Source organism: Strongylocentrotus purpuratus, unplaced genomic scaffold (genome assembly GCF_000002235.5).
Source record: "Strongylocentrotus purpuratus isolate Spur 01 unplaced genomic scaffold, Spur_5.0 spur5_scaffold_9, whole genome shotgun sequence".
NCBI classification, from domain to species: Eukaryota; Metazoa; Echinodermata; class Echinoidea; order Camarodonta; family Strongylocentrotidae; genus Strongylocentrotus; species Strongylocentrotus purpuratus.
This window is the reverse complement of record NW_022145615.1, coordinates 11,569,699-11,591,815: the sequence shown is the minus strand read 5'-3', so window position 1 is coordinate 11,591,815 and position 22,117 is coordinate 11,569,699. Positions and strand designations below refer to the sequence as shown.

At 38.1% G+C, this 22,117-nt stretch overlaps 2 protein-coding genes across 2 annotated transcripts; one reads left to right on the top strand and one right to left on the bottom strand.

The window, feature by feature from the left end:
- Positions 1-1,058: 1,058 nt before the first annotated feature.
- LOC583428 (snRNA-activating protein complex subunit 3) lies at positions 1,059-8,948 on the bottom strand. Its single transcript, XM_030977109.1, has 9 exons — positions 8,315-8,948; positions 7,266-7,379; positions 5,978-6,044; positions 5,237-5,338; positions 3,755-3,981; positions 3,482-3,509; positions 3,179-3,399; positions 2,019-2,126; positions 1,059-1,407 (listed from the first exon to the last, which is right to left on the bottom strand). Exons 1-9 carry the CDS (start codon positions 8,515-8,517, stop codon positions 1,260-1,262), a joined length of 1,218 nt encoding a protein of 405 aa, XP_030832969.1. The 5' UTR covers positions 8,518-8,948; the 3' UTR covers positions 1,059-1,259.
- Positions 8,949-11,911: 2,963 nt separating this feature from the next.
- On the top strand, positions 11,912-20,871 carry LOC100888399 (cytochrome P450 2U1). The gene is made up of 6 exons (XM_003724293.3): positions 11,912-12,726; positions 13,844-14,023; positions 16,293-16,660; positions 17,168-17,431; positions 19,061-19,394; positions 19,924-20,871. The coding sequence occupies exons 1-6, from the start codon at positions 12,471-12,473 to the stop codon at positions 20,151-20,153; spliced, it is 1,632 nt and encodes a 543-aa protein (XP_003724341.1). The 5' UTR covers positions 11,912-12,470; the 3' UTR covers positions 20,154-20,871.
- Positions 20,872-22,117: the final 1,246 nt, after the last annotated feature.

Sequence of the window (22,117 nt, the reverse complement as noted above, 5' to 3'; positions counted from 1 at the left end):
GGTATAAAAGAATCCATCCAGAGGAAAAAGATGTTGCAAGGTAGTTGATTCCAGGAGGGGGAGAGGGGGGGGGGGGGAGGGGGGGATATGCATATGATTGGAAAGCATTGTCATCTGTCATTGTGGATAAAGTCACAATTCTTTTCTTCCCTCCTTATTCTCTCTCACTCCCTTCTCTCGACCTCTCCGTCATTTTTCTCTCTTCACCCCACCCTCTTTCTCTCTCTTGCTCTTCTTCCTCTCTTACACTCATCTCCCATTCTCTCTCTTTTAACTCTTCCACTCTATTCTCTCACTATATTATCTCTCTTCTCCCCCTCTCTCCCTTTCACTCCTCTCATATTTGCCTCTCTGTTCCCCCAACTCACTTTCTTTAAATGTGTAACTGACTTGACAAAAAATAGAGATACATATTTCATCTATAAAATGTAATTTATTACAAAGAAAAAATGCTATTGTTGGTGAAAGTCTCCCTCACATGGTTTTAGTTCCTTTTAAGTTTCCCTACATGTATATGGCTAAGACTAAGAGTGGCACAGCTGATGAGAGAGATGTCCAAAAACCGAACCCATATCACAGCTTGGACACCCAATGGTGAAATGTAACGTGTATTTTGTCTCCCTTTAAAAGAAAAGTGAGTTGTATAACCTGTAAAGAAAGGCCACCTGTCTACAGTGGTCACTTTTTCTGTTTCCCTTCAGTGGCCTTTATAGACAGGTTCGACTGTATGCGATTATCTTCAGGTACTGTTCCAATGGTGCAAAGCACAACGCACTTTGAAGACTAAAAAGTCTGTATGCCTGAAGACATTGGAGCTTCCACTAAACAACACTTCCCGCTCTCAATCCATGCGCTGAAAGGGCATTTGGTAGACAGGAATGGCATCCAAACTTTTTCACCTAGATAAAACTAGTGTTTTATTGGAGTACCGTGAATACCTTCTAGGGAGTGTAGCATGGCGAAACTACCGGTACATGTCTTTCCCGTGGCCGTGACAACTTCGGTCTGTTTCGCAAATGCTGACCATGTAGAGATTAAGTCGCTGACTACCGTTGATCAAGTCTATTCATTTACGTGCAGTTGTCCAAAAGAAGACGTAGATGGCGTTAACAAGCACTTGCCAAGCTACACTCCCTTTTAGCACTGTAAGAAACAAATACTTTCATAATAAAAGTATGGAACGATCTTCGGTATTTGTTCTATCGGTCTAAGGTAATCCATTATCTTCCGGTACTGTTCTGACGTCACAAGGGACAATGCTATCTGAAGATCGAAGGATCAATGTGGCGGTAGGCTTTGAAGTTTCCCAGCTTGTTGCCTTTGGTGTCATAGTGGAACTTGTAGTAGCAGACATCGCAGAAGAAACATGGATCGGTTGGTGATAGTGAGTCTTCTTGGGTCATCCATCTGAAAAAGTAATAACAATAATAGTAATTGTAAAGGTGATCAGTAGTAATGGTGATAATTATATTACTACTACACTTTTACTACTAATAATTGTCAAGGTTGCAAAAATGATTCATATTTGTAAAGTGCACAGACCTGTATCTGCCTTTAACGGTACCAAAGGTGCACAAAAATATTTAGAAATTACGCAAATGCACACCAAAAAAAGAAAATACATCAATTATTTCGTCAAATTTCAGTCGGTTCCTTTGAATGAGGTATCATATCACAGGTAATTTCTTACTCTTTCCAGTGATACCAAGAACCAAATTTTCATTTTGGCAATGAAGTGTAGGGTTTTGCCATAGCAGGGGGTGTTTCACAAAGACTGAGATCGACTATAAGTTGGACATAACTCATGCCATAGGCTGCTCTCACCATTATGATCTTTAGATAATATATTTTCATTCAATAATGAACTTTCACAAAAGATAAATTCTGTAGATTTGTACGGTCCTTGAGAGACCAATAACTGTGAGAGACAACAGTGGCATGAATGGCCTGTCATAGTTAAGTCCAACTTAAAGTCGATCTTAGTCTTTGTGAAACACCCCCTGGTCCCATATACTTACTTTGCAGTAAGCGTCTTGCATCCAATACAGGAGTTCCTGTAGAAAGCAGATTGGTTGCAGAGGAGAGGAAACTCTTCGAGATCCTGGCAATCATTTTCATCCATGAACCTACAAAGAGAAACCCAAGATGAGATATGTCAAATGTTTGAAAATACACCTTTAATATGGTGATTAGAGAATCCAGGGAGAAAAAAAAAAATCTGGTCCACATCAAAGGTGGTCTGGAGAACTGCCAGACATCTCAATAATTTGCAGCTGATAAGGTTTTCTCTCCCTCTCCAGGTGGAAAGCCCTCAATTACGATGGAGTTACAATTGTTTTTATCCTTATGACTATTAGGGTGACCCCAATCTGGAGAATATTGTATTTCTATTATTCAAACAGTCATATGGGTCATTCCATGGGGTTGGGGCAATGTTTGTGACAGACCAGAAGAGAGAAACTATGTCTCCTACCAACCATAACAATGTTTGCTCAAATTTAGTTTAGCTTAAAAAGCATAGCCACCTATGTTTAGAGGTACTCTAGCTTCATGGTAAATCGATAATATAGACCCAAAGTTTATGTAATGTTATATCAATTTGATGACCATGTAAACGTTGGTGAAAAAAGAAATGCAGGTTAAGCAAAGATTTTGAAGAGAAGCAACTGATACAGGAGTGATTCTGGCAGGTCACTACTATATATGTGTATATTCATTGCATGGAAATCTTCAACAAATGATTCATCTTATATGTGAATTAGAAGATCTCATACCAATGTTACATGGACGTCGTCATATTTTGTGCCCCAACCTCATGTAATGACATTGTAATTGTTTCTAGAAAGGGATTAATATCAGATCACATTGCAATAAGGAAAATATGTAAGAATCTTTTGAGAAAAGCTCCCCAACAGATATTTTTATATGAATAAATTAATAAATTATTGTGATGTGGTACTGTGGAGGGGTTATTAAGCCCCACTGCACTACTTATAGTTACTTGCGCCCTCTATATAGCAAACAATGCCTCATCGGTGAACATTGGTCCCCCGTGGTCCCCTTTTTCTTATGTTAATTGAGAGCTGATTTGAAGAGATAACCACTTGTCAGTGACCCTGCAGGGAGGTCTAATCCCTCCTGGCCAAACTAGTGCAGATGGGCTTTAAAGAATGCTTACCTGATATCAGTGAAGGTGATGTTGTGTTCACAGTCTCCCTGATGAACGTACAGATAGGGGAAGCCCAGTCTGATGGACAGATCGTTGAATGTTGTCTCCTCCATCTTGGCTTGCTTCATCTCACCCGAGATGATCACACTCTTCCCTTGAGCTATCCACTGGCGCAGCGGTCTGTCAGGATTAAACAAAATAACAGGTGAAACAAAACAATATGAACAACCAGGGGGTGTTTCACAAAGACTAAGATCGACTTTAAGTTAGACTTAACTATGGCAGGCTATTCATGTCACTGCTTCCTCTCACCATTATGGTCTTTAGATAATAATTTTTCCTTCCATAATGAATTATCAACAATGACGGTCGCATCTTACCAAGTACCCATTCAACACCTGGGTGGAGAGTAGCAAGTGCAAGTTAATATCTTGCCAAAGGATATTAGTGTCGTGTATTTTTTTGTAAACATTCATAACTATTTATATGCATAAGTTTCAAAAGTAATCCTCGCACGATTTCTTTCAATATCAAAACATAGCGAGGTTCTGATATCTGTGGTGAGCATTGTAGATTGTTACTCACCCTGTAATATCCCTTGACTTGGGGTCTCTCATGTCACTGTAGAAGGTATCTTCTATGAAGATGAAGGAGGACTTGTAGAGATCCTGGGCCCTGGTGTCGTCTGCAGTGTCGGGGTTCTCGCTGCACTCTCCGCACAGGTAGACCAGGTCCATCGGGCACAGGAGCTTGTCCTTCAGGGCAGAGAGGGGCTGGTTGGCATGGACCATCAACTCTCTGTCGTGCTTGACCTGATGATACAGAAAGAGAGATTGAACGATAAGATCTCTATCCAGACCTACCAACTTCGGGAGTTCAAAAACTTAATCCTGAAAGTTGTATTTTACTGACAAAGATTGTATTTTAAAAAAAAACATGGACCAATGCCTCTTACAGTTCCTGTGGGAGTGTCGTAGTCGAGTGGTTTAAAGCGCTTGACTGGAGATGCAAAGGTCGGGGGTTTGAATCCCGACACGGCACTAATATCCTTTGGCAAGATATTAACCTGCACTTGCTACTCTCCATATAGGTGTTAAATGGGTACCCGATAGGATGCGACTGTCATTGTTGGTCAAACAGTTTTGAGCGTCAAGTAACGCCTGGCTGGAATGCTCCCCAGGGAGTGGAGATTGTGCACGCATTGTGTGCGGGCAAGCACTGAATCCAATAACTTGGGTAATAGTATATCTGTAAAGCGCTTAAAGACATTTGTATTAAGCGCTATATAAAAGCGGATTATTAATATACAGGAAACAATTTGTGTATGGATCATTGGTTGAATATGCAAAATTTCGTCACGACGGGCGTGTTCGATTAACCCATGACCAGGACAGAATGGGCATTTTGTCATTGAAAATGGCACACACACAAGTTTTTTTGTTTTGTTTTAGAAAATCGTACGGTCGTATTTACTTCTAAAAATCATACGAAAGGCGATTAAATCGTACTGGTTGGCAGCTCTGCCTATCTTATAGAGAGTTGCAATTGATCTGAATCAATCAAGTGTTTCTCTGATCAATTGCAAGTTTGCAGTCTCCTAATTCTTATTTACATAGTTGCGATTGATATCAGCAGATAAGATGTGATTAATCGCACTGTTAATAAGACGGGTCCCTGGATTTGAATAGTGCATATTAAATTTTTACTACGTTTAAGCTTTAAAAAAAAAATGTATAGTGCATATATTATGTAAATTCAAGAAAGCTGTGCATTTTTCATTTTGGGGGGTTTTTGTGACTTCCCCCCCCCCCCCCCCACAGCCTGCTTCAAATTTTAGACCCCACACACAGGCACCTTCACAAATTTTCATTTTGAAAATGGACAATGAATACGAACCTTTATGAACCTTTTGAGAATGTGAAAATCTTGATTTCATTACTTTACATTAATTTGGATCTCATTGAACTTCTATTGCTTCATGAGTTTTATTTAGTAGATAATTTAAGAGAGCAACAGTTTCCAGGAACCACAATGTTTCCAAAGGAATAACTACCAGTGGCGACTCACCATGCGCGAATATATAGGCACTTTGTTGCTGACTGTCATTGTCACAGTCAGTAGGACGACTGGTTCAGTGATGGTGCCGGGAGTATCCTTGCTGTAGCTATACTGTTAACATGGCATAAAGAAGAAACATACATGTACAAAAACAAGAATGGGGTGTTTAGCATCACGTAATGCTGATGTGATACACAGTTTTTAAAGAAGAAAGAAAGAAAAAATGAAGACACAAAATGGAGAAATTTCACATGTCAATGAATGGCAAAGAAGACATTAAAAATGGGATGCATGTATCACATGCCTAGACTCAGTTTTACTTTATATTTATATGTGTTTTATAAGATATTGAAATGTGTAGTATTCTACAATATTTCTTTTCACCAGGATATTTTCTTCATTTATGAACGATGCTTACTGGGTAGGGGGGGGGGGGGAATTCAGTTAAGTTTAAAAGTAAGACCAAATTTATCACAATATATAATAACAACACAGTGCAAAGAGACACAAGACAGTGTGATACCATTTAAAACATGGTCAATTTCATACAAACTTTAAAAAAAGAAACATGCAAACACATCGATGCTATTTTTCCTGTCAGCGCACAACACAACAATAAATGTTTCATCAAAGACACTTACCAGTAAACTTGTAAATGATATTCAATTTGCTATGCCAATACTGGGCAAGGAAGTAGTACATACTAAGCTACTAATTGATTCTGTTGTGTCAGATAAAGTCTATACTCACATGGGAGAATGACTTCTGTGAAGGAGGCCCACTGCGTCCATATTTAGCTGCAGTAGTAACCCTTGACCTGCAATCACCAGTACATCAAAAGAATCATTAATGTCAGGAATTAGAAATTCAAAAACTGCAAAAGCCCAACAGTTTTTGACAAGTTCACAGGCTTTTATATTCTTTCAGTTTAACGTTATTAACCTAAATGCATATTATGTACATGTATGAAAATCAATTACCTCAAAAACAAAGAAGACACAAACATATGAGCTCAAACTGTAAAATAAAGTCAAAACACGTTAGGGCTGCAATTGGGTTTTTAGGTTGGGTTTTTAGGTTAGGTTTAAAGTTAGAGAAAAGGTTAGGCATAGGGATGGTTGCAGGGTTGAGGTTAGAAAGTTTGTAACTGTTAGAAACCGACTCCAAGCCCCTGTTTCATAAAACTTGATATCAATATTAAACAAGTTACGATTATTGTTATAAGCTACTGAAATCCAGTTATGGTCATGCGATTGCATTGTGAAAGAAACGTTGTGGAATCGATCAGAAAAGGTTGATCATCTAGCATCTAGCATCTGCAAGGTTCTGGAATCATCAAAATGATAAGAAATTTGGCCCTTTCTTTGTAAAGTTACAAGCACTATACACAGAAAGATGTATATGGGACTACTCTATATCTCTCACAGACCATGAGAGAAACAAATTTACCAAATATATGAATTAGTAGGCGGTTTCCCGGCAAATTTTTTATCATCATGTATTAGTCAAAACATATTCTTTCACATGATTGGTAATGAGAGCTTCCATTTCATTTTTTGAAATTGGGGCGTTTCCAATACTGGTCTTTACCTTTAATAACAGGTTTTCTGAAAGAGGGCCCAGAGTGATTGTATTTGGAGTGCCACCTGCTCAGGCTGCCCATACATTTTAAATACTTTCAAATTGACTGCAATACAGGATTTCTGGTGGTCAAGGGCGACAGTTGAAGATAAAGTTGAGGGCTGGTCACTTGATAACATTTTGAAAGATACTATCTGCAGTTTTTGAATGATAATATAGAATGGGTACAGCTAAAACGCATGTGGCATACAAAATTGGTCGAAAATGTTTAGCATTTTTTCATCATATTCTTAATATGAGGGAATTTGATTTTGAAAAGAAATCCTTGTCAGGAGACATTTCTACTAGGATATTATTCCAAACTGATAAACAAAATATAAGAAACCTCACAAATTTTTTGTCATCTAAATACTCAATCTTATCTTCAACTTGAGCCCTGTCAAATGCTAGTTGATACCTGAGTGTTTGAAGTTGTTCTCCTGCTTCAGGAAGGACCCCTTCCATGATGTTGTCATGACAATGCCTCGTCATGCTGTGAACACCAGTCACAGAAGTGTGTAGGGTATCAATGCTGTCAATAAAGAATAACGAAAATAAAAAACAAGGATGCTACATGTATAATGCTGCAGCTGTACCTCGATAGAAATAATAGAAATCATTGATAGAATAATATTCTCAAATACCATGTAGACTGAGACTCTACTTTACAGTATGCTGACCTGGCTTATTATTTTTGCATCTAATTAGCATGACATTTACCTTGATAGACCAGTTATTTTAAAAGGATTTTTAAAATTTTAGACACAAATTCCTTTCATATTAATTTAGGGTGATAGAAGACATGCTACACCATGGCTCAGTGGTAGAGGATTAGCTGGGACTTGGGACCTCCCAGTCTTGTAACTGGGAGGTCCCAGGTTAAGTCCATGCACTCATGCCTTTTGGTAAGGGCTTAATAGGTGACTTAAAGCCGTTGGTACCATGGCTACTTACTTACAAGTGTATACTTTCTCAGCAGTCAGGCAAAGCAATTCTCAAACAACATCAGAAACATCAACGAAGTCAAAAAGATCTAGGTCTAGTAATAGTATCTAGGAATTTATTCTAAAAATTAACATCGTCATCTTTTCTTCTTCAACATTATCAACATCAAGTTCAAGTAGGGTTTAGTAGTAGTACTAGTACTAGATCTAGAACCTAGTATCTTTCTTTGAATTATCATCTTTCAATTCATTCAATTCAATGTAACGTTTGACATTTTGGTAACAAATTAATCAATGAGTCAACACTTAAAGAACTACATGACAGAGTGAGGCATGCGAAAAGAATTACAACTAGAACCAGAACTCGAAGGACCAACTTGAGGCAATGAATGATAAATTTTATCGAGCTTGAACTGAATTGATCAACTCAAGTCAAGGCAGCGCCAAGTAACAAGTTGAACTGAAGTTCATAATCATAGGTCTACTCATCATCAGCTCAATTCAAGTCAATGTTAAAAAATACCTGCAAACATCTGCTAACTCCTTAGCAATTCCAGGATCCACTCCGAGTTCTTTTGCCACTTCCTCATGAGAAAGATGCTCCTTCCTATCGAAATCAACATTCTCTGTTGTCAAGCAGTCCCACATCTTGGGAAAATCGGCTACGGCCATCATAGCAGAACGCCCCCGAACCTCCCCGGCAGGATTGGACTCATTGTCGCTCATACCTCCTGCTGAGCTAGCTGAGCTAAGTGAGCTGCGAGTGCGATGATATTGCAGAACTCTGAAGCAAAATGGCAGCTTACAACTTTAAGGTTCCCGTGGCCGACCTTTTCTTCTTGGTTTTCGTTCGCCAATGTAATGTTTGGTAATTTCTTAAACAATTTATAATAATTAACAATATTATAAAGGAGTCTGTCTGAATACAGGGCTGATCTTCATTCAATTCAACAGAGAGCTTATGTTAGAGAGAGGATTTCCTCTGAGTTACTTCCGTAGTGCTTCTATCTTTTTTCGGGTTAAGAAGGATTAGAAAAGTCGCATGTATCTTGTCTTGCGTTGTCTCGTCTCATAGCTACGTATATGGCAAGCCAAATGCCCAATAAAGTGAAAAACTCAGTTTATTTATATATTTATTTATTTATGCATGTTCCCAATTTCACAATTCTTTGGAGTTATAACATCACATGACAAAGAATATAATATAACAAATCATTTTCAATTTAAGTATGGAGGCTGCCAGGGTAGTGAGCACTAATATTTTGTTTTGGCCCTCGTTTTCCTTGTTTCTTTTTTTTTTTCTACTTTTCTCCTTTTCTTTCTTTTATTTTCTTTCATTTCTTTCCTCTTCTTCCTCTTTTTATTTTTCTCTTCTCTTTCCTTTCTTTTCATTTTCTTTTTTTCTTTTCTAGCCCTTTCTCTCTCATTTCCCCCCTCCCCCTTTCCTCATTTTTCCCGACGGCAGCGCAATTTTACCTACAATATCCTGACAGAGGCGGCCCTCCGGGGGGGGGGGGGGGGGCAGGCACAGTGCCCCCACTTTTTCAAGCACCCGAAAAGTGCCCCTTTTTACATAGGAAAAGTGCTCCTTTAACTTTTTAAGAAGTGCACCTTTTATTTGGACATGTGCCCCATTTCCTTCGACAAGTTCCCATTTTCCTTTGCAATAGGTGTCCATTTTCCATTCTCGTAAATGCCCTTATTAATATCTAGTAAGTGCCCCTAATAAGGTACGTTGAGTGGCTCTTTTCAGTTTTGATAAGTGCCCCCTTCACCTCTGATAGGTGTCCTATTTAAATCTGAGAGGTGCCTCTTTTATTTTGACAAGTGCCCCTTTTCCTTTGTAAGAAGTGTCCCTTCCCCTTTTAATAACTACCCCCATTTTAACTCTGATAAGCGCACCTTATATTTTCATATGTGCCTTTTTTCCTTTCTAATAAGTGCCCCTTTTCCTAATGAAAAGTGCCCCATTAAAACAAGAGCCCCTTCCCCTTTCTCATAAGTGCCCCTTCTCTGGTAAATGACCCTTTTCAAGTCAGGTACGAGAAGTTACTCCTTTTCACTCCAGATAAGTGCCCCCTTCACCTCCGAAAAATGCCCCTTTAAAATCTGATCGGTGCCCATTTTCTTTCAACTTATTGTCCTTTATTACAAGTGCCCCTTTTTCATTCACATAAGTGCCCCTTTTCATATCTGGTCATTGCCACTTTTCAAGTGCGATAAGGGCCTCTTTTCACCTCTGATAATTTCCCTTTTAACAATGATACATGCCCCTTTTCTTTTCTAATAAGGGACCTATCCCCTTTTCATAAATGCTCCCTTTTCACCTCTTATAAATGCCGCTATCAAGATCTGATGGAGGCCCCTTTTCTGTCGACAAATGCCCATTTCCTATCTCATGACTGACTTTTTTTCATCCCTGGTGAGTAACCCCCCAAACACCCCCCCCCCCCCCTGCGTACGCGCCTGGTTGGTGTAGACAAATCATGTACCTGTTACAGCTCATTTTTTATACCAAAGGAAAAAAAATGTCAGTCAGTCACTCACTAGTGTCTTACAGGGAAGTCTAGAATTTAAATGGGTTTCCTTGCATAATTTGAATACTAGGACACTGCTAACATTTAAATTTTACAGATAGGACATACATGACATATTCATAATTCTTGCAAAGTTCTACAGAATGTGATGTTGGCTGAAAAAAGGACATAGTATCTTTAAGGATTAAACAGTTGGATTCATTTAATTGCATCGATATTAACAAAATAGTGATAGAAGAGTCTTATGTTTAAATGTTTTTTTTTTAAAAACATGTTAATACATGTATCTGTAAATGTGTTCTATAATAAGAAACGGATGTATTTTTTTTGTAGAAAGAGTCAGATCATTAACCGGTGATGACGTAACATATATATTATAATCAATGACCATTTTTTGAATGATGTTTTGCTTTACCCTTTGTTTTGTATTTGCAGGGGTTTTCTTTTCTGTTCCCATTGTACATAATAAAGTCCGACTCACCCTATGTTTTTGACGTCATTGTTCTGACAAAGCGCCCCCTCCAAAAGGTAGACTTTGAGATGACAAGCAGGCGTAGATCCAGGGGGCCGAGCGGACCTTGCCCCCTGCCCCCCCCCAATAAAAAGGAACAAAAATTTGTGACCAGAAAATTACCTTTTCTTTTTTGCTCAAGGGGGGGGGGGGTGTTTAGTAAAAAAAAAAAAAAAAATAAGCGCTCACTATCGGCAGGCACGATTTTCAAAATTCAGCACACTCAATTTTAAATTGATTTCGAATTTTGGCCTCCCGCTAAGAAATCCTGGATCCGCGCCTGATGATAAGACACAATCAGTACAAGGGAAAACATGAGGAGAGGAAAAATGAATGACAGCTATAAGTCCAATGGTTTTGAGTTTTTGTCCGATATATAGACACACCTACAGACAGATATATATTAAATATCATATTCATGAAACTCAGAGGCCCGAATTCACAACAGTGGTACAAAGAGGGATTGTACCATGGGTGTGGTACAAAAACCCCCCTCCGAGGTTTAAACCTCTGATTTTCGTATTCACAAAGCAGGTTTAAACCCCCCGGGGGTTTAAACCATGGTTTCAAAAACCTAGGAGGGGGTTTAAACCCCCGGGGGGTTGTTGTGAATTCGGGCCAGAGAGAGAGAGAGAGAGAGAGGATGATTAATTAAGAGAGGTCGAGAGAGCTTCGGGCCGGGGGTGTTCAGGTGAGAGAGAGAGAGAGAGAGAGAGAGAGAGGCAGAGAGAGGCAGAGAGAGAGAGAGAGAGAGAAAGAGAAAGAAAGAAACTAATTCACTATCCTCTCCCATGCATGCAGACAATACCGGATCCTCACATTTTGCTCACCAATATTGCTAACCCCTACACAGTGACTGGACACCCCAAATCGTCCGGATCTTTATAGACAACACGCTCTGACCACTCAGCCGAGGCACAACAAATCTGTTAAACACTGTATAGGTCCTTGGTTAAACCGTCCAATGTTAAACCATATTATAAAGAGCATAAAAGATTAATCCTACAATACGGAACAATCCCTTTTGTCGTGCCGTTACCTCTATTCTTTCTCATTTCTACGTTAGCAACAGAGTATCTCCGTACTTTACTTTGTGCTTGGTCATCGAAAGGATTAAATTCACTTTATCTGCATTAAATCGTTTTATTCTTTTTGATAAGGGGAAAAAAGAAAGCCGATTTCAAACGAAGAGTGTATGTAGAGACTGCCTGAGGAGACGAACGTAGTCGTTATTTCGCACAACTGCAGTTTGGAAGCGTGGAGAACAAAGTTTGGAGAAATATAGTCAACAGGGTTTCTGGCATTTCGGTGTTTCAGACATTTGAGTTAGAAGTGTTTTCATCTTGTCATATTGAAAACAAAAACCCTGTTTAATCTGTGATCATGAGATCCCAACAATTGGTGGAGATGTGGTGAATATATCGTGATAATTTTGATTTTAGACACGCATTTGGGGAAGCACTGATCTTAAAAGTAACAAGTGATGATCATGACGCATATCTGAAGTGGCTTTCAGCTCAAGAGACCGACATGAAACTAGAGTGGCCGATATCGACAGCGTCTCGTCGGCCTAGCTTCTGAACAGTCTTATATCGTGATCTGATCCCTATAGCCCTTGTCGTTCAGCCATCATGATTGAGACTCCGGCATCGTCTCGAGACGAACCAAACTTGACTGTGATATCCAGCCTTCTGAGTCTGACGTCATTAACCACGTCGTCGCTGCTCCTTTGTGTTTTGGTACTCGTTCTCGTCCTGGTCATCTTGACTGTAGATCGTCGGAATTCAGTGACACCGGTTGAAGATGGGGTCACATTATTACCAGGACCGAGAGGGGCCCTAGCAACGGTTAAAGTCCTCTTGGGGATGACTAAAAGAGCATCAAGATGTGAGTTCAAATTACAGTAAATTCATCAGTAAAAAATAATTATGTGCATTAAAGTATTTAAAAAAAAAGTTTCAGTAACAGCAATAGATTATATAAAAAGTAAAAATGAAGAAATTCGAGAGTCGTATGATATCATATCAACATAAAGAACATTTTATAGAATGATATTACGTCGGAAAACGGTAGTGATAGTACAGTTGCAAAATGCAGCTCTATTTATTGATTTATTTGATCTTATCTTTATGAATACAATAATTGAAAGGACCCTTAAATTCATAAAGATGACATGAAATAAATCCATATAAAGAGCTGCTCTTTGCAACTACACTGTCATTACTGTTTTTGAATTTTTTTTTGTTTTCAACTAAATCATTACGTTCATTTCCACTTTAAAAAAAAAAATAAAAAAAAAAAATATATATATATATATATATATATATATTTATTAACAAATTTTTAAAAAAAATAAAAAAAAATCAACTTTTAGGAAAACAAATTGCTGCTTCATCTTTTCGCACTGGAAAAATATTTGTTTTAAAGAAAAAATCCCAAGGTAGGGTCAATAATGCGCTCAACCAACGATTTGACAATTCGTTCCTGTTTTCACGAAGTGACGGTAGTGAGGAAAATCCGCACACAAAGTGAATGCGATTTTCATTCACTACCGTCACTTCGTGAAAATAGGGACGATTATTATATGCCCAACTTGGGTGCCTTTGTTTGATTTGTAGAAAGAGGTGATTGTGATTTGGAAAATCATAACTAATTACCGAAGTTGGACATAAACCTGCGCATCGAATTTGGTCGACCGGGTGGCGTTATTTTCTTCTGCGGCACAGATTGGGGCTTTTTTAAAAAAAAAAGGGGGTCTTGATTTAACCCTAACCCTAACCCTAAACTTTCCCATAGGCTCAACACGCACCTAATCCCAATCTGTGCCGCCGAAAAAATAACGCGACCGGGTGCCCTCGATCATGTCGGGCTTTTTCATCCAGTAGGCCAGGGCCCTATATTTTATATAGAAGCGTTTTTCACTCAGTGCAACTTTCTTATCAATTGAAAAGGTTCTCCCAACATTTACCTAAATATCCAGTTGCTTTGTATCCTCCACCTTCAGACATGTTCGAGAGGACAAAGACATACGGGAAGGTCTTTGGGATCGGAGATGGCCCGGACTCTTACGTCATAATAATGGATTATGCTAGTCTAGAAGAGGCCTTTGTTACGAAAGCAGATCTATGCTCTGACAGGGGTGGACTCATTCGGACCATGCTGGAATCCGTCCTTCCAGAAAGAGGTAAGGCATTCAGGGAGGAGGTGAACCATTAACGTACAATGGGCTCCGACGATAATAACCTCGGGCTCCATTGAGTCTATTTAGTCAAATTAAGTCAAAGGTTTAGGGTTAGACTCAGGGTTAGGGTTAGGTTAGGGTTAGACTTTGGGTTTTAAGTTGTGTTTAGAGTTAGGGATATAGTTGATTTAGGTATAGCGATTGCATCTCAGTTTATTCAGTTATTTTGCCTTTATAAATAGTGAGGCAATGCAATAAATAATCAAAGTGTAATTGTTTGTGACCTCTTTCCAAGCTGCTAATGACGTAGAACATATCAGCCTATCAGAAGAATGGAAATTTAAGAAATTGCAAACTTGTTTGGGAATAAAAATTTCGCGGCCGGGGGTTGAATTTAGGAAATCGGTTTGTGCAGGATACTAGCCGCAGAGCAATCGTTACTGTAGCAAGTGTCGTAAAGCGAGTGAGAATCATGTAAGGTTGTCACGAGACAACTTCGAAGGGTTAGGGGGGGGGGGGCAGCGGATGTGGTTACACCCATTCCCTTTGTGGGCGTGGACGCCCCAAATATAAGAATTGAAACATCGATAAATGCTCTCAAATTTGTTTCAGTTGGCCTTGAACGCAAATGAGTGTTGTACTCATTATTTGATTATTTTTTAATAGAAATTTTACATCAAATATTCAGGATTTATCGTCAAATTTCTAAAATTTCACTTGTGCTCCTAGAACGTAATATGAAATAGGCCAAGAGAGACATTTCAAGAATATCCAGCACTTGACTTAGACTCTCTATACAAATATAGTCTTGGAATGACAGTCAAATGAATTGTAAACAATGAACTACAATATACCCCGATGTTTAATTTAACGGCCACTTACGGAGAAATTTCCAATGAAAATCTTAAAAGGCACATTTTCTTATTATAATGCTAAATATTTCTTTTATGCGTGTGTGTTTTGTTTTGACTTGATCTTGAAAAGATTAACAAAGAGTCTTTTTAAAGTCTCATTTGTAACTTCCTTTCAGAAAACTTAACACATTTTGCGTTATTTTATTTATTCATTATTTTTTTTATTAGTAAGAGCCTCAGCATTCTCACACCACATCAATTTTAAATGAGAGCTGAAACCGATCGCAAAGAAATTGAAAAATAAATTATTTCAATAACCTCGTCCATTACAATGACACATACTGAAATATGCGAATATTACAATGATGCATACGTCATCCGAACAGGAGTATTAATAATGAATGGTTATGAGTTCAATAGTGCGAATATTTTCATAAGTAAGATTAACATTCTATTTAGCGAGGCGTCAGCCGAGTTGAATAGACTTAACGTTAATCTTTCAACGAATGAAAATATTCGAAACATTGAACGAATGAAAAACATTCATTATTTGTTGTATACAACATCGAAGAAGATCTAATAGAACGTTAATCGACAAATTATGCTTTACTCCTTATATTAAAGATAAATTGAAGTTGGAGTCAAGCCTTCCCGATTACATTCAGATTGCCTTCGCGTCAGATACACGCAGGGATACGCGCGCGCACGGCTGAGAGGTGCGCAGTCTGCATATAACCAACAATGCACGGCGCATATAACCAAAAATGCACGACCGTGCAATATAACATCTATTGAATATCATGTGACCAACAATACTCCAATCAAATGACAAGGATCCACGTAGGTGTTGTATAAAGAGAAATAATTACCCTTTAGTTGATTCTTCAACATGAATGCGATCGTGTCGCTAAAATCTCATTAGGGACTTTTAGATTTGCACGTCGACAGCTTTGACTGCAACGTGTGACGTCATTTTAAGGCACTGCGCATGCGTCACGTCGTCTCAGTCGGCGATCGAGAATGCGTCAACCTTGATTTTCCTAAATCTAGTACGGTACTAGTACATGCCGCGTGCGCACAAAATATACAGTTCCTCAAGTAGACAAAGGAACACCCCTTCCCTGCTATTATGTAAACATGTGTAGAACAGGTGTCACATGCATATTCACCTGTTCTACACATTTTTACATAATAGCAGTGAAGGGATGTTCTTTTGTCTACCAAAGCAATTGTTGAGGGTAGAATGAGAATGCTAATAGTGTTACTTCCTGCATGCATGTATATCGTCTAGTGAAATCTAAAAGATTTCTAATTGTAGTCAACATGGGCAGTTGAGTACGTTGACACGCATGATCAGTCGGCGTTCGTCGTGTTCTCGTCCACTCAATCTAAAAGTCCCTATTGTGATTCGTCAACAGGTTCGATCTTCAACAACGGTACAGCATGGAATGAGGTTCGAGGGTTCGTTGCTAAAACCGTCAAAAATCCCGATTTTGGCGCCACCACCATATCCCGCTGTGTCAGCGAAACAATCCCAACTTTATGTTCCGAGCTGGATGCACTCGTTGACGGGCCGTTCGATCCCAAAAGAACCTACCAGTGCTTCTGCGTCGATGTCTTCCATCGCATCGCATTTGGTATCGGCATTAGCTACGAAAATTGCACCGTTAAGAAGTTCATCGACAATCTGGACACCGTAGTTGCCCAAACGCTGGACCCAAGTACCCTTCTTCTTACTCGGCCATCTTTGATAAACTCTTTCCTCTTCAGAGGATATCGGTCAAAGGTATATTATATACATAATTAAAAAAGTTTGTCCAACTTCAATTTCGATATCATACTTTTCTGGTAATGCACATTATGTAAGTAGAAATATAATTTTTGTTTTGGTGTCAGTCCATCTTTTGTGTTGAAAATTCAGTTTGAGCTTATCAGTGGCGTACCTCTACTTTTGAAAAGGAAGGGTTACTTATTTATATTGGACATGAGAACAGGGACGGATCCGGGAATTTATTTTTGTAAAGAAGGGGCGAAATTATTACGAGATATCTATGATAAGTCTAATCAAACAAACAAAGAATCAAGGAAACAACAACAAAAGTGACGTACTTCCAGGTGTATTTGTGTGTCAAACCTTAAACGGATGCATAAAAACACAACGGGGCACATTTTTGTGTAATTAAGGTATGCACAATTGAGTTTAAAGGGGGAGGGGCATGGAATGGTATCTCCATGAATCAATCGATGCATAAAACTAATAATCGCTCGTGTATTTCTGTTCTGGAACCTATAGCTGCGGAGTTCATCTAGCTACGTAAAGACACGAGCAGAAGAGGTACTCGCCAAACTAGATGCCCCCGAACAGTCGTCAAGCCTTATTGCACTCTTTGTCAAGTATATCGAGGGCATTCGCTCATCCGGTAAGGCATCATATTCGGAACCCGACGATGGATGGGTTATCGTCTACAACATGTTCTTTGCTGCTACTGACACCATTCACGAAGTTCTCCTGTGGCTCACACTATTCATCGCTACTAGACCTGATATCCAACTGAGGGTAATATTTAAAAAATAATTCTTTCTTCACATCCAGTAAAAAATGATTGTTTGGTAAGCTTTTGCCTCAGTGCTTAATACGTGGTATTATCTTTAAAATCTCGTCAGCTCAACGGTTGGACAATAGGTATTTAGAAAATCTTTGGATAAAAAGTAATATTCACAGATCTCGTCAACCCGATATTTGGACGTCAAGTCTTTGGGCAAAAGGACAAATTCATGGATCTCGTCGACCCGATATTTGGACAATATTTTGTTGTTGATGAAAATTCATTCGACAAAAAGAACAACTTCACAGATCTCGACAATGTCATATTTGGGCGATAATTGTTTGGATTAAAAAACAAATTTACAGATCTCGTCAACTTAATATTTGAACAATAGGTCTTTGTACGAAAAGAAAAATTCTGAGACATCACAGCTCGACGTGCCTCACAGTCCAACTTGACGCTTGGACAATAAATCTTTGGACGAAAAAAAATATTCACAGATTTCTTCAACCCAATATTTTGACAATAAGTCTTTGGCCGAACACTTTTACAGATCTCGTCAACCCGATATTTGGATATTAAGTTTTTGCAAAAGAAACATTTGAATGAAGAGCACAAATTCATAGATTTTGTCAACGCAGTATTTGGAAAATAATTCTTTGAAAAAAGTCAATAATGGATGAGAAGTAAACAAAATCACAGATCTTGTTGAGTTTGGACCATGTGGGTGAGAAGACTATGGAGACCTGCGTCTTCTTGTCCGAACTAGGCCAACTTGACGAAATATAATGATTTTATTTTCCATTTGTGTTTGATCGATCACATCATACAGTTTTCATCATTTTCCTACGGAGTTCTCCCAGGCTTTTAGTGATAATTTCCTCCCATTTTCCTTTGTAACATTAATTTCAGAGAGGACATCTCATTTAAGTTTGAAATAATAGTTGTTATAGTTTAATACAAGTCTTCCACTCTTCCTGGTCTCAAATGCGGGAAAAATAAACGTACTTTAAAGGTAATACAAAGTTTTGGGATGGGGTCATGAATTTGGTTCAAATAAACATATTGGAAGCATATGCGATCCTACAATATTCAGGGATCGTTGTTGCGGTTGAAATCGAGTCTAAAGTTATGAAATTGTAAATAATAAACTCTTTATGATATATAGCTCCCTCTCAAGGTCAAGATATTAAGCTATAAAACAATGTTTCTTGACTAAAATCGACCAATTAGCTATTCCCGTTTGGAAATTATATATCACAACTACATATTCTGAGATTTTACTTGTCACAGCTACCATTGTACGGCTGTAGGCGCTATTTGAAATAGCGGTAAATTTTTATATTTAATTTTTCTCGAAAGGAGAAATGTTTTAGGGGCTAATTTTTCTTGTGCTTATAATACATCTACAGGGGCATCCAAATATATCAAAATGGTAAAGAATCACTTTCCACCCAATTTTCAAATTTCCCAAAACTTTGTATTACCTTTAAGGCAGCAATCTTTACTTGATCCTCAGAACTTAAGCCATCTTTATTTGATAATATAAAGGTAGCTAGATGTAATTTGCAAATATTGTGCTACCCCCACATTCTTTGGATTCTAAGTCAAATAAATCTAATTTAATTCATTTTTAACAGATGCGGAAAGAAATAGACACTGTCATGAATTCTGGTGGAAGTGAATCCTTGTACGACCAGCGATCTCGTCTCCCAGTCGTAAGGAGCATCATCCTCGAAGTTCTGCGCATGCGTCCCGTTGCTCCGATGGGAGTTCCCCACGTTGTATCCGACACGGGCAGTATAGACGGATACAGCATCCCCAAAGGCAGTCAGATATTCTCCAACATATGGGGAATGCACAACGACCCGGATATTTGGAAAGATCCATCGGCCTTCAATCCGGATCGGTTCCTAAGCAACACCGGTGTTCTGGACGAGGTGAAAGCCAAGTTGGTGATTCCATTTTCAATAGGTAAATATGTCATCGCAACTGCTATCATCAGATGAAGGTTATTATACGGGGTAAAACAAACTTAAATTGATGACCTCAGATGACATTGCAATTTCCACATTTCGATTGCTCCACTAGTGACACCTCTCCCTTTGTTAAAGAGAACAATATACATCACGTTTTACTATTATGGTACTATAATGACTGCCAAAGACTTAATTATATTTTGGCACGAATGATCGTTCATCATAAACACAATAATCAATCATAAATACCGATGTATAAACTTCTTTATAAAGTGCAAACGAACATATAGGCGCTTTTCTCTTTTTCATTATCCTCCCTCTTTTTGATAGGCTCGTGTTGATATTCATTCTAATTCTTCTTCTATTACCCCTCCTCTCTCCCCCTCTTTCGATCTTACTGTCCCCCCCCCCCCATTCCTCTCGCTCACCCGCCGTGGCTTCTGTATCTATCTACCTTACCCGTCCTGCTCCGTCCCCTCTCTCTGGTAACATAATCATCTTTATCAACATCATTATCCTTCTAGGGCCGCGATCTTGTCCGGGTGAGCAGGTTGCCAGGAGAATCATCTTCCAGACCCTGGTCAGCTTAATTTCCAGGTACAGAATTTCGCTTCCGGCAGGCAGACCTACACCTCAGCTTGTCAACGAGGAGCGCTCATTCACCATGAGTCCCGAAAGATTCAAAGTTATATTTTCCAGGATTCAAGCCGATCCGGTTCAATTGAAAGACCTTGAAATCCCGACTACAGAGTAATGCTTATCGACCGTTGCAAATGTGTTTAAAGCCTATCTGCACAAGTTTGGTCAGGAGGGATTAGACATTCCTGCATGGTCACTGGCAGGTGGTTATCTCATCAAATCAATATGAAAAAGGGGATCATTGGGACCAACCGGTACCGCTTAGGCATTGTTTGCTATATAGAGGGCGCAAATAGATACACGTAGTGCAGTCCTGTTCTAAAGAATGAATAATACACAAACAAAGACAAATAATGAGAACATTTTATCTTTGTTTTTCTCACCATTTTTGAATGAGTAGTTTATTTGAAGTAGAAATATAAAAGTCAGCAAAAATCATTTCTACTTGTTCACAGTACAAGTTTTAAAAGGGAAATTTGACAAATGTTCACCACTATAATGAAAAGCTTAGGTAAACGACATCAAAATATGAAATAGAAACGATCTTTTTGTCTTTGTAGTCGAGCTCTAACACTGATTTATTTAAATAGTCGAGTGCTTGTTTATTAGAATAAACGATTTTTGAATCCTATCTAGCCCTCTAGCTCTTGGTTTCTGGAAATCAGAAATGAAAACAAAAAAGCAATTGTTTCTTGTCTTAATGAATTTAAGAAAGTAAACATCATTGTTATCGTTGAAGAAAGTAAACATCATTGGTATCTATCCCAAGAGAAATACAACATGACTTATACGAGACAACAGACATATATCGAGCAATTACAAACGTTACAAAATAGAGCAAGGAGAACTATTCTGAAAATCAAACCTTAATTACATTTTATGTTACATCAATGCATGAAATATACGTACCGCGCGGTGAGGGACTTTGATATCTTCACCAGAAATTTCATATTAGAGTAATGATGTTTAAAACCTTTAAAGGGAAAATTGAGTTCTGTTTTCAGACTCTTAGTCTGATCTATGACATTTATAATGCCCTTTAAGAACCTAACATTGCTATGAAGGTAATTTTAGACCCCAAAATGTGTGAAATTTAGCCAATACGATCATACCAATTCAGCTCTACTTTAACAAAAATAAGGTGACCGTTAATTAATTATTTAATTAAAAATAACAATACCCGTACATGGGCCGGCTGATTGTGCGTAATATAACCAATTCGAAAATGCCAACAAAATAAGCCAACATCGGCATTGGTTGAAATACGACGTAAAAGGCGCTATTTCGTTTTTTCAACGGTTTTTTCAAATTATCTAATATTGATGGGTACACAAGTATTAGAAATCGTTATATTTATGGATATTTCAGCCGTCTCTGTACCAATTTTGATCAAACGAAGATGATTTTTCATTTAAATTGTATGTTCTTTCAAATTTGACACTCAGTTTTTCATTATTTCACAAAAAAATATTTTGTGTAGAGCCCTCTACAACAGAACTCAACTATCCCTTTAAGCTACACATTCTACTTATCTAGCTTATGCTTTTACTATTTAATAATGACTTCTATTTATGCATACGGCTTATTGTTTGTAAGTTCATTTTCATGGACCTTTATTTACTCTGGGCTGTCAACAATACAGCAACTTGAATGCATTGAAATTTTACGCGTATATTTTATTTGAAAAATTAAAACGGTAACACAGAAAACATTTTGAAATACGTAATCAGCAATTGGATTTCATTGGTAGAGTAGGATAGACATGAAATTAATTACAATTCATGCAGCATTAATATCTCGAGTTGTCACTGCCATAGAGCTAGGTCAGAGCCGTTGTACTTTAAAAGAAGCCTTGATTTATTTGATGTATTATCCGTGTGTCTTTAAAAAAAAAAAAAACATGTTCGGTAATGTACTGATTAGAAGAAATCTCAGATGTTATGAATAAATCAATTATTACTAATATTACATGATGATCAGTATCTATAGTTAAATATGTAAGTAAATGGATTATATTTAAATGTACTTTCAGTTGAGTTCAGTTTGTTCAAAACATAATTTAATCAGATGTTATGGTAA